This window comes from Oryzias melastigma, linkage group LG20, assembly GCF_002922805.2.
Source record: "Oryzias melastigma strain HK-1 linkage group LG20, ASM292280v2, whole genome shotgun sequence".
Classification (NCBI taxonomy): domain Eukaryota; kingdom Metazoa; phylum Chordata; class Actinopteri; order Beloniformes; family Adrianichthyidae; genus Oryzias; species Oryzias melastigma.
Window position 1 is genome coordinate 21858020 of NC_050531.1, and position 14338 is coordinate 21872357.

Below are 14338 nucleotides of genomic sequence, written 5' to 3' on the forward strand. Positions count from 1 at the left end.
GTTTAAACTACATTTAAAACGTTCCCCGGTGCGCTTGCTGTTCGGAACATCGGGGGTCCGCAGCTCTCGGGACGCGGCGCCGGACGCGAGCCGGTACCACCAGACGTGGTACTGGACGCGAACCGGAGCCGGGTTAGGGTGCAGGAGCTCTCCAGGTCCTAGCGCCGGCCAGTTTTAGCTAGCAGCTCGGTGGTTGGAGACCCGCCCCTGATCTAGTGAGAGCAGCCGGTGAGATAGAGGGCGACCCCGGGCTTACACCGCTTGAGGGACGCCCGCGGTGTGGAAAGGCACGTATGAGAAAATCCGCGATTAATGCGTCAAAAGAAATCTCGGCATCATGCACATGTCAAATTAATGCGTAATTAACGCGACAAATCTGACAGCCCTACTTTTATTATTTATGTAAAGTAGCTTTAAACAGCGTTCAGATATCAGCTTTGCTGTTCGAAACCATTTACACTGGAAGCTGCTCTGACAGCGATGTGTGATGTCATGTGAAAAGGGTTTATTGACCAAATACTGATTTTCCACCATAATTTACAAATAAATTCCTTAAAAATCAGACAATGTGATTTAATCTTTTTTTCTAATTTTGTCTCTTATCGTCGTGGTATAGCTAAGTCGCTTTCAGCTTATACAGTGTGTGTGTGTGTGTGTTGGAGATATTTGTTAGTCAATGGTTCACTTTGATACATAACAGAATGTAAGAAAGAAAGAATCCACTGTTCTATTTATTATATCTTTGTTTAACTTTTGTTATATTCATTGTTCTTAAGTTTGTGGTTTTGTGTGAAATGAAGGAATATTGGTCAATCGGCTTGGATTAAATCTTTTAAGACCCATAGCACAATTGTCTTTCTTTTTTTAGCCTGATCTTATCAATTGGAATGAAGTGTATATGTGTGCTTCTGTACAGCAGCTTGTGATGTGTTCATGGTTGTGTGTTTTTTTTTTTTTTTTACTTCATTAGTTGATGACATTAATGTTGAGGCTTTTTAATAATACAGTGAGCTGACACAATTATAATGCCAACATGAACCAAGTTTTCCACTAGTGATAAGAGGTGGGATGATCGTAAATAGCATTTATTTGGTCAGAGGTACTACTATGTGTGTGTTAAGTAAAGACACCTGCTTCTAGACTTGAGAAGCTTTGACCTAAGCGGCTATAATATCACTGCAAAATCAGACCCCCAACTAAAACCGTTTGGCCCTTTAGATGAACGAGGGGCGCTAAAAAAAAAAGCAGAAGAGGATATCAGTCTTGTGTTGAATGGCCAGTGTCCTTGTGGTATTGCACAGGGAGTGCTGCAGTCCAGTGAGGGGTTAGTAATGTGAGTAACAGGATGTAATTTGTGAGTATGACCATAACCCTATTGTATCCCATGTCAGCCAATTCAGAGGTCACCTGCAATGCATACAGATGCAGTCCTTGTTCGACCCATTATGACCTTGAATGAATTTACCCAACACTAATTATGAGGGATTGGCAATAAACCGCTGTCCTTGATGGGCCTCATCAGTCGCCTCAGTGGCTTAGTTCAAACACCCCCTCCCCCCAAACACACACACACAACAGCTCTGAGCTGCCATACATCCTTCAGACCCTGATTATTAATAGGGATGTCCCGATCAGGTTTTTTTGGGCCCGATCCGATTACAAGTGATCTTGTTTGAGCATTTCTGTGACCGTTCTAGATTCGTTCATGAAAGTACCATCTCTATGTAGACAGGTACGGTGTGTGGGAATCACCTGTTTTTCTGTCTGTTCTTCTGTCCCCGCTCATATCCCATCCATTTGCATAGATAGGTTCCACTCACCACTGAACTGCTTTTAGTGCTCAATCTAATTGAGAGAATCCTGTTGTTTTCCAAAATAAAAGATTTTTAACTTTCCACGGCCCGGTGGTTCAGGACCACTGCTATAAATAACCCACAATAACTGAAATCCACAAAGAAGGATTACAGATGTTTTAATGTTGTACATTTCTTTATTATACACTTTATATACTCTCAAAGTTCAAACCTTCAAGAGAAATAAGTCCGGAATGAAACTAAAGATCTGATTGTGATCAGATTTCTGTAAATTTGGTGAACTGAACACATTCTGTACAGGTTTGATTGACAAGGGCAACAGCCAATCAGGATTCAGAACAACTTGCTTTAAAAAAAAAAAGAAAAAAAATAGCATACATAGTTGCCTGAAAAAAATCTGCAAGACTGCAAAAGGTTAACCACAAAATAGCGAGGGAACACTGTATCCAATGTTTTTCCTGTTTTCAGTTCATCCTCCTTTTTTTGTGTGTGTGTCTAGTTCCTTTGTGACGGGCACTGCGTGCTGCGAGAACTTCTCTCCTCTTCAAATCTGGGACTTTGAGCGGTAAATATACTCTTTCTGAAGATCCAAAGATTTATTTTAGTCCTCCTGCAGATTGTTTAGAATTTCAATTTTTTTCTTGAATGCCATGAGTATATACTAATACTAACAGAAGTTGTGTATTTTTAGGGCCTTATTTGTCATATAAAAGCGAATAAAAAGACCATTATCAAGATTGTTAAGATCCTGATTCATTACCATGGTTTTTGTCCAGATGTGTTGTAGGCTAGGCTTAAGTCATTTTTATTAAGCAAATTTTACTTTCACATTTTTGAGATATAAATGAACAACTTTGAAAATAGGTAAGATAAGATGTAAAATCGCTATAAAGTTGTAGGAGTAGGATCTAATTTGCTGTCTTCTTAGATGTTCCTGGATTAATAAATAAACTCAAATGATAAAACAGTTGAAAAAAATAAAGTATATATTTTCTCAAGTAAGACAGTGTTTTTAAAGTATGAAAATTGTGAGTATGGATGGAGCTTAGGTATTGAGGAAAAGGGTCACAATTCCATTTGTAGAGCTGGCGAAAACACTTTAAACTGGAATCCCACTATTCAAACAAAAGGATTCTTGTTATGTAAAACCAACCATGTGTTTGATTGATCACCGAAAGCATCATCTTACCCATAATTACCTTTTTTGTTTAGTGTTAAGGATGTTAAATATCACTCTTCAATTATTATTTGTATAGGTGCCAATATTTATCAGTGTTAAAATCAAGTTTTTCTTGTCGCTTTAGAATGCTGGATGATAGGAATGGACTTCCAGAACCTTTCTGCTACATGTATTGGGTTATCACGGGATCCTACCAAACCCTAATACACGTCTCAAAGATTTATATGAATTATTCCCAAATTATTAGTTTCGTACCTCGTACTTTACACTGCACATACAGTTTTTCTTTTCTTCTGTTTGTCCAACTCAGTTCTTTGTGGGAAAATGAACCTTCTCTGACAAAATCAGGCATTGAAATTGGAATAAAACTCAATAGGCTGGACTTTTGAAAATAAAGGATTATGGTCACACTCAAGGACAAAGCACAAAAAACTGAACAGAGTTTGGAAATATTGCTTGACTTTTTTTTTCATTTCATTCTTTACAAATACTATGAAAAATAGTAATATAGTAATGCAAGCTGTCATTCGTTTATATTGCCAGTACATAAAATTGAGATAAATACTATTAGGCTTTATGGAATAAAATTGCCTTTTAACATGGCAGATGTACGTTAAATAATGCTAAAGTTATTTATTTACCCATACAGATAATTCCATTTAGGCATTTTTGTCGTGTTTATAAAATTATGAATGTAGGTGTGACCACTGCTAAAGTTAAAGTTCCATTAGTTGTCACACACCTAGACGTGTGAAATTTGTTCTCCACATTTGACCCCTGCCCTGGGGGTGCGGTGAGCTACAGACACAGCCACGCTCTGGAACCATTTGGTGGTTTAATCCCCCAATCCAATCCCTTCATACCGAGTGTCAAGCAGGGAGGCTTTGTGTCTCATTTTTAGAGTCCTTGGTATGACTCAGCCTTGATTTGAACTTATACCTTCCAGTCTCAGGGCTCTACCACACTCTACCACAAGGCCACTGTTGTTTTCATTTAACATTTGGAAAGAATGCACTGCTCTTGAGAGCTCAGTGAACTCCAGGGCGCTGCTGTGAAGGATTTCCACATGTAGAAAGTCATGTAATGATACTAAATATTCTAAATTTTATTCTCAGTCGTATTACAGAAAAGTGGAAGCAATTATAAATGACAGCAAATCGTTAAAACGGTAGACCACTTCTAGAGTAGAATTACAGCAAGCTGACGTGGACAGAGGATGGGAATTTTTTGCTGAATCACTAAACCTCTAAGCTAAACGTAGTATTTGCATTAGCTCAAAAACATTGCACAAATAGCCCCATAGTATAGGGTTCAATGGCTGAGCATTGTTCCCATAATGGCACTTTTCAATTTGGCTATCTGATGGAAGAGACTTGGTTCGAAGAGCAGTACTTGTGAGATTCCATTGCAGTAATACCTCATTTCTACTGAGCGGTCGAAACCGGACTGGATGAAACCAGACTGGACTTTTGACCTTTTACATTACAAAATGGACCCGTTAAGCAGGACCAACTGGTGCCATTTCTGGTGCCCCATTGGCTGTAGGTCCATAGAAAAATGGACTGGGCCAGTGAGGGCGGAGCTTCTGTTGTCACAGGATGTAACCAATTGATTGGTGGAAAGGTTTTATGACAACAGCAAGCGTCTGATCAGCACTTTTCCCGACTCAAGATCCAAACTGAAAGTTCTGTCCTCTTTTCATCTGTATTCATCTTCACCCCCACTCTTTTTGGAAAGAATTATAAACTCTTTACATACAGTTTTCTCCCTTATTTTCGGGGGTTGGTGTCCAGGGACAAGCCAAATCCACAAATACAGATACCTCCCACACACACACACCCCCACACCCCCACACACACAACCGTTTTCCGTCTCAAATGACCCCCGCAGTTGAAGAATGTCTGTTACAGATCCAAACTCATCAAAAACACTTCTGATCATCCTTTTTAAACATTTAATGAACATCACTGGAGTGTTGCTCAACATAGAGTTTTTTTCCCCTTTTAATTAAGAACAATAGACTGTTTTGCAGCGTAGAGACCGGCTTCATCCAGAATGAACATCAGCTCTGGATTATTATGATCCTCCGCGGTTCTCTTTTTCATTTTCCATCTGTTTCTGAGTCAGCTGATGAAGCTTCTCTTTCACTGTAGTCTCACTGTTTTGATGCACGGCTACATCATGGGTTTAGACCCCAAATAACCTTTGATGGACCAACGCTCAATAGAAACATTCACTAGAATAACCCAGACCGTTCTAAACCAGCAAAGGGGGGACTGGTCTGGTCCGGACCACTCAGTGGAAACGAGGCAAATGGGTGGGGGACTTGGAGCTGGATATGGCTTATTAGTTCTGTTGAAAACTTCTGTGAAAGCTTCAGCAAACCAAGAGATATTGGATAAACATTCTCTTCATTGTGGTAAAAGTTTAGGCAAGGTCTTTTTCTATTCCAACATGACATCGCAAAGTGCAAAAAGCAAGCTCTATGAACACATGAATAACTGGATGAAAACAATATGAGTGGCTTGCAATGCAGCCTGACTTCAACCTAAACATCCTTCAGCAACATTCTACAGAGGGAATTGAGCTTGTTGTAGGCCAAAATGCTATTGTGCAGTGGTCACTGTTGCAGCAGAACTGATGAAGACACTTTGGTGTTGAGGTGGTTCTGCTAAGAGGATCCTGAAGGTTTTCAACTTACAAAGCATCCTTCTTTAAACAGTCTGCTAAAGATTCTCCAGAGTACACCCAAACAAGAAACAGTTCTATTCTTTACCTTGTTCAGCCACTTTAGGTCACTTGGTCTGGTGCTGCTGTTCCAACAGGTGAATGCAGTTGTGAATGCATTCCCCATAACAGATTTACAGATTGTAAATGTTGAGGAACTTTTGGTGCCAATCCAGTTAGTTCTCCAATGAATACTAAAGTGTTGATCTGTGTCAAAATACGGCAAGATACTAATGCTTGAGGGACAAATCTAGACGGTAGAAATATTGAGAGTCTTTCAGTTCTGATGAGTTTTAATACCACCCACATCCAAATTCAGCTTCATCATAAACTCCCCTTCAATGCTAGCTTAATTCCGATACCTTGGCAGGAGAGGGGAGAGACCCAATAAAGCTTCCTGGGGAGAAAACCTTAACCCAATAATGATACTTCTTGTGGTAAAACCAGGGGATTACTATCCTGAAGCTGCAGATTAAGCTCTTGGGTGAGGGAGGGGGTACACGTTTTAGCATAACCCTATTCTGTCACCAAGGGCACCTGCTGTCTACAAATGGTTGCTACGTGGCAGGTATCACACATTTGAGAGTAGCACACAGTCACGCTCATTGATGGTATTAAATGGCAACAAAGAGACAGTTATTCTGCAATAATCTGTCCTACTGAGTTCAAGTTTTTCTTCAATAAAATGAAGACAGAAGACAAGTGGTAAATAGCTGTGATCACACAAGAAGATAGTGTTGCATAGAACTCTGATCACGTTATACCAACCGGAGGCAATCAACTTTATTCATCGCATCAATGCATTTCTATTTGCCCAGTCTGTCCCATATATGCAGGGGCAGTAGACATAACCAAATGTTTTATTTTGGAAATAAATTTGATCATTTGAACTGTATACTGCAAGCTTTTCCACACATTTTCCCACTACCAGAAATACCATGGATACTGCTTTAGCATTAGCGATTAAAGCTGTAGTGTTGGAGGCATGGTTACAACTGCACTTGACCAAATACATGGTAAAGTGCACACATCAACTCTACAGTGTTGTAGATCCGTATTTGCAACAGCAACAAATGTTACACACCATAATACAAATTCAAAGAAATAAGAGCAAGGTGGCGTTTGCTCTCAGCTTCCTGACTGGCCCGGCCAAGCGATGGGGCTTGGCGGAGTGGGACCGCGGAGCCGAGCTGTGCCGCTCGTTTCAAGTGTTTTCCACCCAGCTACAGACGGTGTACGATCCCTCCACACCTCACCGGGCTGCCGCTTCGGAGCTGCTTCGTCTCCAGCAGAGAACCTGCAGCATTTAGGATTATGCCGCTGGCCGGATGAGGCACTGGTGGACGTTTTCCTTCGGGGCCTTTCTAGCGGTTGGTTGCGAGGGAGGTACTGGAAGAGCTGGATGAGTTGATCAACCTGGCTGGACTCAGAGCAGTCCTGGCCCAGAAGACTGGAGACCAAGAAAGACCTGTGCTGTTCTCAGTCGTAAGCTACTACAGAGGGAAAGGTACTCGACTGTTGAAAAAGAAGCTCCGGCCATCAAATGGGCATTGGACAGTTTGAGATATTATCTCCTGGGAAGAGAATTTAATCTGGAGTCAGATCACAGAGTGCTGCAATGGATCAATACCATGAAGAATCATAACTCCAGAATTACGAGGTGGTACCTTGTCCCACAACCCCTCAGTTTCAGCATACGTCACAAGCCCGGACGATTTAACATCTCGGCTGACTACTTATCTAGATTTCCCACAATGGCAGCGCTCGGAGAGAAAGTAATGTGACAGAGCACATGTCTGTCCCTGAGTAAGGGTTTAACAAAGTGATTTGTATGTAATTACGTCAGTGGGTGCACACACTGTTCAGCTTTACCATCTGTTGCATTTCACTTTGTTTAGGTCAATGGTAGTCACTGGATTTTTGGTTGTTTTGTGTTTTATTTGTTCACTTCCTGTTTAATTTTGGAGCACTTCTTCTTTCAGGAAGTCCAGTGATTTTGGTTTCCCTTGACAGGCCTGTTTAAAACTAAAAATGTTTTCCTTGTACTTTGTATTTTCTATTTGGAATTGATGTTTAATGCGAGACATATTTTTGTTTTGTTATGTTGAATTTATTAAAAGTAAAATGCATATAAATGTTTGTTTCTTATGATATGTGTTTAATTTTTGATTAGTAATTGGGTTGGTTTGGTGAAGGGGTGGGGCTTGCCACCTATAAAAGAGGACCGATCTTTTCAAAATGGACGCCTCCTGTTTGTTGTATGGCCTTGATGATACAGCACTGTAGGTTGTTTTCCTGCCATACTTCCTTTAGAAACCATGTCAGTTTTGTGCATTTTCTCTAAAAACAACAAAAGAGAGGACATCCTTGACATTTTGAGTGGACATTGGTTTGTTCAGCTGACACATGCATTGAATGGTTCAGTGGTTCATGGACAGTAGAAAGCGTTATATAAGTATACGCCATTTACCATTTGGCAAATGAACCGTTGTCCATTGCATTAAAAACAGATGTGAGATATTCGGGCATCGTAAGGGGGAAAACTGAACATAAGGTATTTCTGTACGCAGATGACTTATTACTTTACATGTCAGATGTGGGGAAATCGTTGCCAATCATATTATCAGTGTTGAAAGACTTTGGGACAATTTCAGGGTATAAAACTAATCTATCCAAAAGCACTCTCCTTTTGACCAACAATAAGGACAAACAGCCTTATCCGTTTCTTCTATCTCTTTTATTATCTCTGATGAATTAAAATACCTAGGTATCAATATCACAAGAGAATTTTCTGGACTTTTTAAACACAATTTCTTAACTTAACAAACAAAGAAGAATTTGGTCAAATGGATGACTCTGCTAATTTCTCAAGCGGGAAGAATCAATTAGACAATTAGACATAGCTTTATTAATCCCTTTGGGAGACACCCTGGGGGAAATTAGGTACACCCTGGGGGAAATTATTATTATTATTATCATAAGAATGAATGTTTTACCAAAGTTTTTATTTTTGTTTCAATCTATACCTTATTTTATTACTAAATCTTTCTTTTCTAATTTGGATAACTTATTCTCACAATTTATCTGGAACAATAAGACCCCTCGCGGATTAAGAAATCTTTTCAGTACAGACCGAAAAACCTAGACGGAATGGGTTTGCCACAACTCAGATTTTATTTTATTTATTTATTTTTTTTTATTAACTTGTCCTGTCCAACAGCTGAGCCAACAGATTTGGGCTGAGAGCTTCTTGTGTTGGGCAGATTTTACTGTCACAACAGGGATTTATTGAGTATAAACCCCTGTTGTATTTAATGCTACACTTTATTTATATTGATTATTTTTTATTTTATTTATTTATTTATTTTTCTTTGTTGTTGGACCGGACGGAAAAAAGGAAGAGGGTGGGGGAGGGGTGGGGGGGAGAGGAAGCTTTCCCATCTTTCCCCCACCGGCCCCCTGAATATGACATGAATAAGGTGTTTTTGAAAGATCCCATGGCTACAGGTTCAATTTCTAAAATACTCAATGTTTTGTCAAACTTTGAAGATGTACCTACACTGGACCACCTCAGAGAAGCTTGGCAACAAGACATTGGTGCTAGTATCTCCACTACCCAGTGGACCAAAGCTCAGGACAACGTTCGCTCTTCTTCAATCTGCGCTCAACATGGACTGGTGCAATTCAAAGTTTTACATAGATTGCATATATCAAAAGTATCATCCAAGATGTTCCCAGGGGTGGACACACGATGTTGTAGATGTAATTCAGAACAGGCTTCACTTGGACATATTTTCTGCAGTTGCCCCAATGTATCCACTTACTGGACAAAGACATTTGAACTAATGTCAGAAATCTGCCAAACTGCCTCTGCCCTGAACCTTTGTTTGCATTATTTGGTGTGCCGCCAGCCACTGCTGCTCTCTCCAATGAACAAAAATCTTTTGTTAAGTTTGTAACAATCCTGGCTAGAAGGCTTATCTTGTTAAATTTGAATCGAAAGAACACCCCGACTTATTCAAACCTCTAATATGACTTACTGAAACATGCCCAATTGGAAAAAATCAGATTTGAACTTCGAGGGAAATTAGACGCCTTACATTCTATATGGGATACGTTTTTAGAACATTTTAAAAACAGGAGGGGAGGAGGGGGAGTGAGGTGGTGAATGGGAGAGGGAGGGGGGTGTTATGGACCCCTCTGCAGTGCCTATGCCTCCCCCTTTTTTTTTCTCTCATTCAATTAATGTATCTATTTATTTTTCTTAATGGGCGTGTGATCTGTTTAGGGATTAATTTGTATAAATGTGTTAAAAATTTTCAATAAAAATATATTGAAAAAAAAGAGAAACATCAAATAAGTTAAACATTAAAATGGTTAGGTGTTTTAGGAACCCTCTCAACAGTAAACTATCCAATGAACCCTATCAGGGATTTGGTTCCCACTTTCAACAAGCGACACGCAGCGCTGTGAAAAACACAGAAATAAAACCAAATCCCACAGTGAAATGATGGGGTAAGTCTTCAGTGCTAGGCTGAGGCCAGATGTGGGAGCATTTGTTTCCTTTGAGGATGCTACTGGAAAAATACAAAGGTCGGAAGGAGCTGGATGGTGTCTGTAGATCTCCAGAATGACAGAGAGGATTTGTATTGTTTAAGGACATCTTGAGTGGCAGAGAAAGAGGAGTTTAAGGGGGAGGTTGGACTTCTTTGAACCGTTTTTTTTTTTCTTTGTTGTGATGGACAACAGTCAATATAATTTTGTATATATTCATAGAAAAAAAAAGATGTTTGAAGTTTATAATAATTTTGATTGATTAAAAAAACATTTACCTTGTATTGATAAGCTTGCATCGCAAGAGAAATCCTTGACATTTGGCATAGACCGTTTTTTTCAGTGATACATATTCTATATTAGTTAAATATTTTCAGAGTGCTTCAAAAAATTTCTAATTTCAATATTTCAATATTTTGTCTATAGAATATTTGTTTCACATTGTCATGTTGTTTTTCCTTGTGTGATGTGATTGTGTCCTCCACAGATCATCCTGTGTGTGCAGACTGGGCTCAGGTTTTCGGCGTGGTGCTGGCATTCTGGATATAGTTTTTGAGTCTCCGTTCCAGCTCCTTACCTGCGGTTATGATACCTTCATTAGATTATGGGACCTCCGACTCAGCACACAGTAGGCCACTTTTGTTTTCTGTTAAATGATCCAAAATATGCCTGAAAACTGACATGTTTTAAGATTTCCAGCAGACACAAATTTGTTGAAGTGTACTTAGATACAGTAGTCAGCTAACTAACTTACAGTTTCCTATGTCTAAATCTCCTTCTTTAGGGAAGTAATATCAGTGGTTGTAATGATGGCTTTTAAAGTAATGTTATTTTGCCGTAACAAGATAATCTCAAAAGTTTTTTGTGTTTGCAATGCCGTTACCATGCCTAAATGTTAACATGCAGGGTATTACAATGAATTGATTTAAGTGTTGTGCCATACGGTGGCATTCTGTCAGACAGGAAAACTTTATGGTTTAGTAATGGAATAAGCAACTAAGAACCAATATAGAAGAAAAGCAGATCGTTGCTGTTTGTGCTCCTCTCAAACCATATGATACTTTCTTATTTATTATACATTATACATTAGTACATTATATACATGTCCTATGATTTTATTTTTTTTTAAGCTGGACAGAACAAGCTAAAATAAAAAATGTAAGCGCATCAAAAAAATGTGGCGGGCGGGAATTTAATGCACCAATTTGGCTGTAAGTGAACACACATGAGCTACGTTTACATGGCCTCAAGTAATCGGAATAAACACCTGATCAGAACAGAAATGTGTCATGTAAACACGACGTTAGGAATACTCTGGCCTGATCAGACTCTCTCTGATCCAAATGTCTTTCTGATCAAGACAGGTGGGTTATACCGATGGTTGATCCGATCTAGCTGCATGTAAACAGACATTCTGATCGTGTGTCATTACTGCCATGGATTTTACCTCATGCATAGAGGGTCTGGCAGTCTTTGGAGCACCAACAGAACCGATCAGCTGCTCTCCGCGAGCGAACCGTTTCTTTGAGTAGAAAAGCTGATTCACAGCTTTCATGTGTGAGCGCACGCACGGGGGGTGCTTTGTTACGTTGCTCACACACCAGCCGCGTGCAGTGCGTTCAAGAACGCGGTCTAGGCGGGCTTATGAACGCACACTCAGCAGGTGGTATCCACACCAGAGCAGCGCGGTCACTTACGTAGTGGCGGGGAGGAGATTCTTCTTTTACTGTATTTTACTGTTCATTAGCGCTCCTCCACCACCTGCAATTGGGAGAACCTCGGAGCAAAAAGTAAAAGCGTTTGAAAATCCCCCAGATCTCTTCTTTTCACAACTCTGTTCCTTTAATGTCCTTCTTGGGGCCATATTAACCCGACTGGACACAAACTGCAATGATTCATTTCTCTTTCATGATCATGTTTAAATTTGTAAAAACCTGAGTTGGTTTTTAAAGACATTGTTTCTGGCAGGAGTTCATCTTAAATTCACCTCTGAGTTTTGTTCAGAAGTAACCTTCCGCTCACTTCTCATCATCTCTTTGTTTGCTGTCTCTACCGCTAACTTACACCCCCTTACTTGCTCAAGTTAGCATTAGCTAAGGAGCAAAATGGGTGAGCAATATAAAGAGGAAAACAAAGATGTTCATGGATCTCTTTGTCTGGAAGTGGATACATCAGATTGGAGCGGAGAAGGAAGCCTGTGGCTTGCTGATTGTTGTTTGTACATAACAACAAGCGTTTTCTAACTGCCTTTTTCCTCTGCTCTTGATTCACAACAATTTACACAAAGAGATGCTTAAAAATGTAGTTTTAATCTCAATTTTCTTTATAAATGTCCCCCATCATCAGAAAAATGCTACAAGAGCACATTAAAAACACTAAAAATGTTTCACTGGTTCTTTAAGGGCCTATGCAGTTTTAGTTATGGTTTTTAAACCAGCTGGAGACTTTGTGTGGCATTTTTTAAATTATTTTTTTTTTTGTTTAAGTAAATTTGTTTTTTTCCTTAGATCAGAACAAGACTATTATGAGATCTCTTTTGTTTCTCCCACTTCTCAAGTCTTGCTCAAAAAGCTTATCTCAATTCAAGCTCATTTGTCTCGTTGATGTCTTTGCTCATCTTTGCTCAAATTATTCAGAACTCTGCTGCTCGGGTTCTCACAAGGACCAAGAGGGTAGACCACATCAGTCCAGTTCTGAGGTCTTTACACTGGTTACCTGTCTGTCAGAGGATAGACTTTAAAGTTCTGTTACTGGTTTATAAAGCTTTGAATGGTTTAGCACCAAAATACATGACTGACCTCCTGACCCAGTATGTACCAGCCAGACCTATCCGGTCATCTGGATCTGGTCTTTTATCAGTTCCTAGAGTCAGAACTAAACATGGAGAAGCTGCATTCAGCTTCTATGCACCACAGATCTGGAACAGACTTCCAGAAAACCTTAGATCTGCTGAAACACTCAGTGGATTTAAATCCAGGTTAAAGACTCTCCTGTTCGCAGTTGTATTTGATTAATATGTATTCAAAAGTTTACGTCCGCACTGTTTATCTATGCTAGTTTTAAATTAAAATCTTTTTACTTTCTTTTAATTTTATTTTAATGATCACATTTTTACTATTTCTTTTGATTATCCAACAGGACATCTGTGAGGGAGTGGGAGGAGCCTCACGATAGCGCTCTCTACTGCATCCAAACAGATGGGAATCACATGATAGCCAGTGGCTCTTCCTATTATGGGGTTGTACGTCTTTGGGACCAACGGCAGAAGCCCTGTTTGCAGGTATATTCTGCGTATACTGATTTTTTTTCTGAAAAAATATTAGGCATAATTACGAAGGATTTAAAACAGAAAATTAAGTGCAGTTGGATATTCTTGTATTTTGTTTTGTTTTGTTTTATGTGCAGTTCTTCCAACTCAGCTCAAGGCCCGCGAGCAGCCCGGTGTACTGCCTGAGGTTTAGCAGCTCTCACCTGTATGCAGCTTTGGCCACTTCCCTGCACTCACTGGACTTCAGACACAGCCACACCAATGCAAAATGACGCAATTTTCAAAAGGACACTGTCATTTTACAGTTAAGCTTAACTAGTCTGATTAAGATTAATGTGAGATGGCCAGTAAATTTTCCATGAACAAACTTTTAAATTTGATTTCCAATTCTACATTTAAAAAAGCCATGTTGATGTGAAGTACCTGAATTTTATCCTGATAATGTAATCAGCAAAGTCTGCTGTTGTTGAAGGACTGTTAACTCAGGGATTTATTGAGTATAAACCCCTGTTGTATTTCATACTAAACTTTATTTGTATTGATTATGTTTCATTTTATTTATTTATTTATTTTTCTTTGTTGTTGGACCGGACAGAAAAAAAAGAGGGGGGGGATTGCAACAGAGGGAAGCAACATCACGAAACAACCAGGACCAAATATCAAACCAGAATGGGCGGGGCCTGTCTACACACACACCCCATAGCCACACACACACCTGTTGGCCAAAATAGTCTCCACATTGAAACCACACATAATGTACTCAATCCAACTATAACAGCAGCTCACACACTCCAT

General features: G+C 39.6%; 1 protein-coding gene across 1 annotated transcript; it reads left to right on the top strand.

The window, feature by feature from the left end:
* The first annotated feature begins 482 nt into the window (after positions 1-482).
* Positions 483-14085, top strand: LOC112151136 (F-box/WD repeat-containing protein 4). Its single transcript, XM_024279834.2, has 4 exons — positions 483-2379; positions 10763-10903; positions 13414-13555; positions 13681-14085. Exons 1-4 carry the CDS (start codon positions 2264-2266, stop codon positions 13813-13815), a joined length of 534 nt encoding a protein of 177 aa, XP_024135602.1. The 5' UTR covers positions 483-2263; the 3' UTR covers positions 13816-14085.
* Positions 14086-14338: the final 253 nt, after the last annotated feature.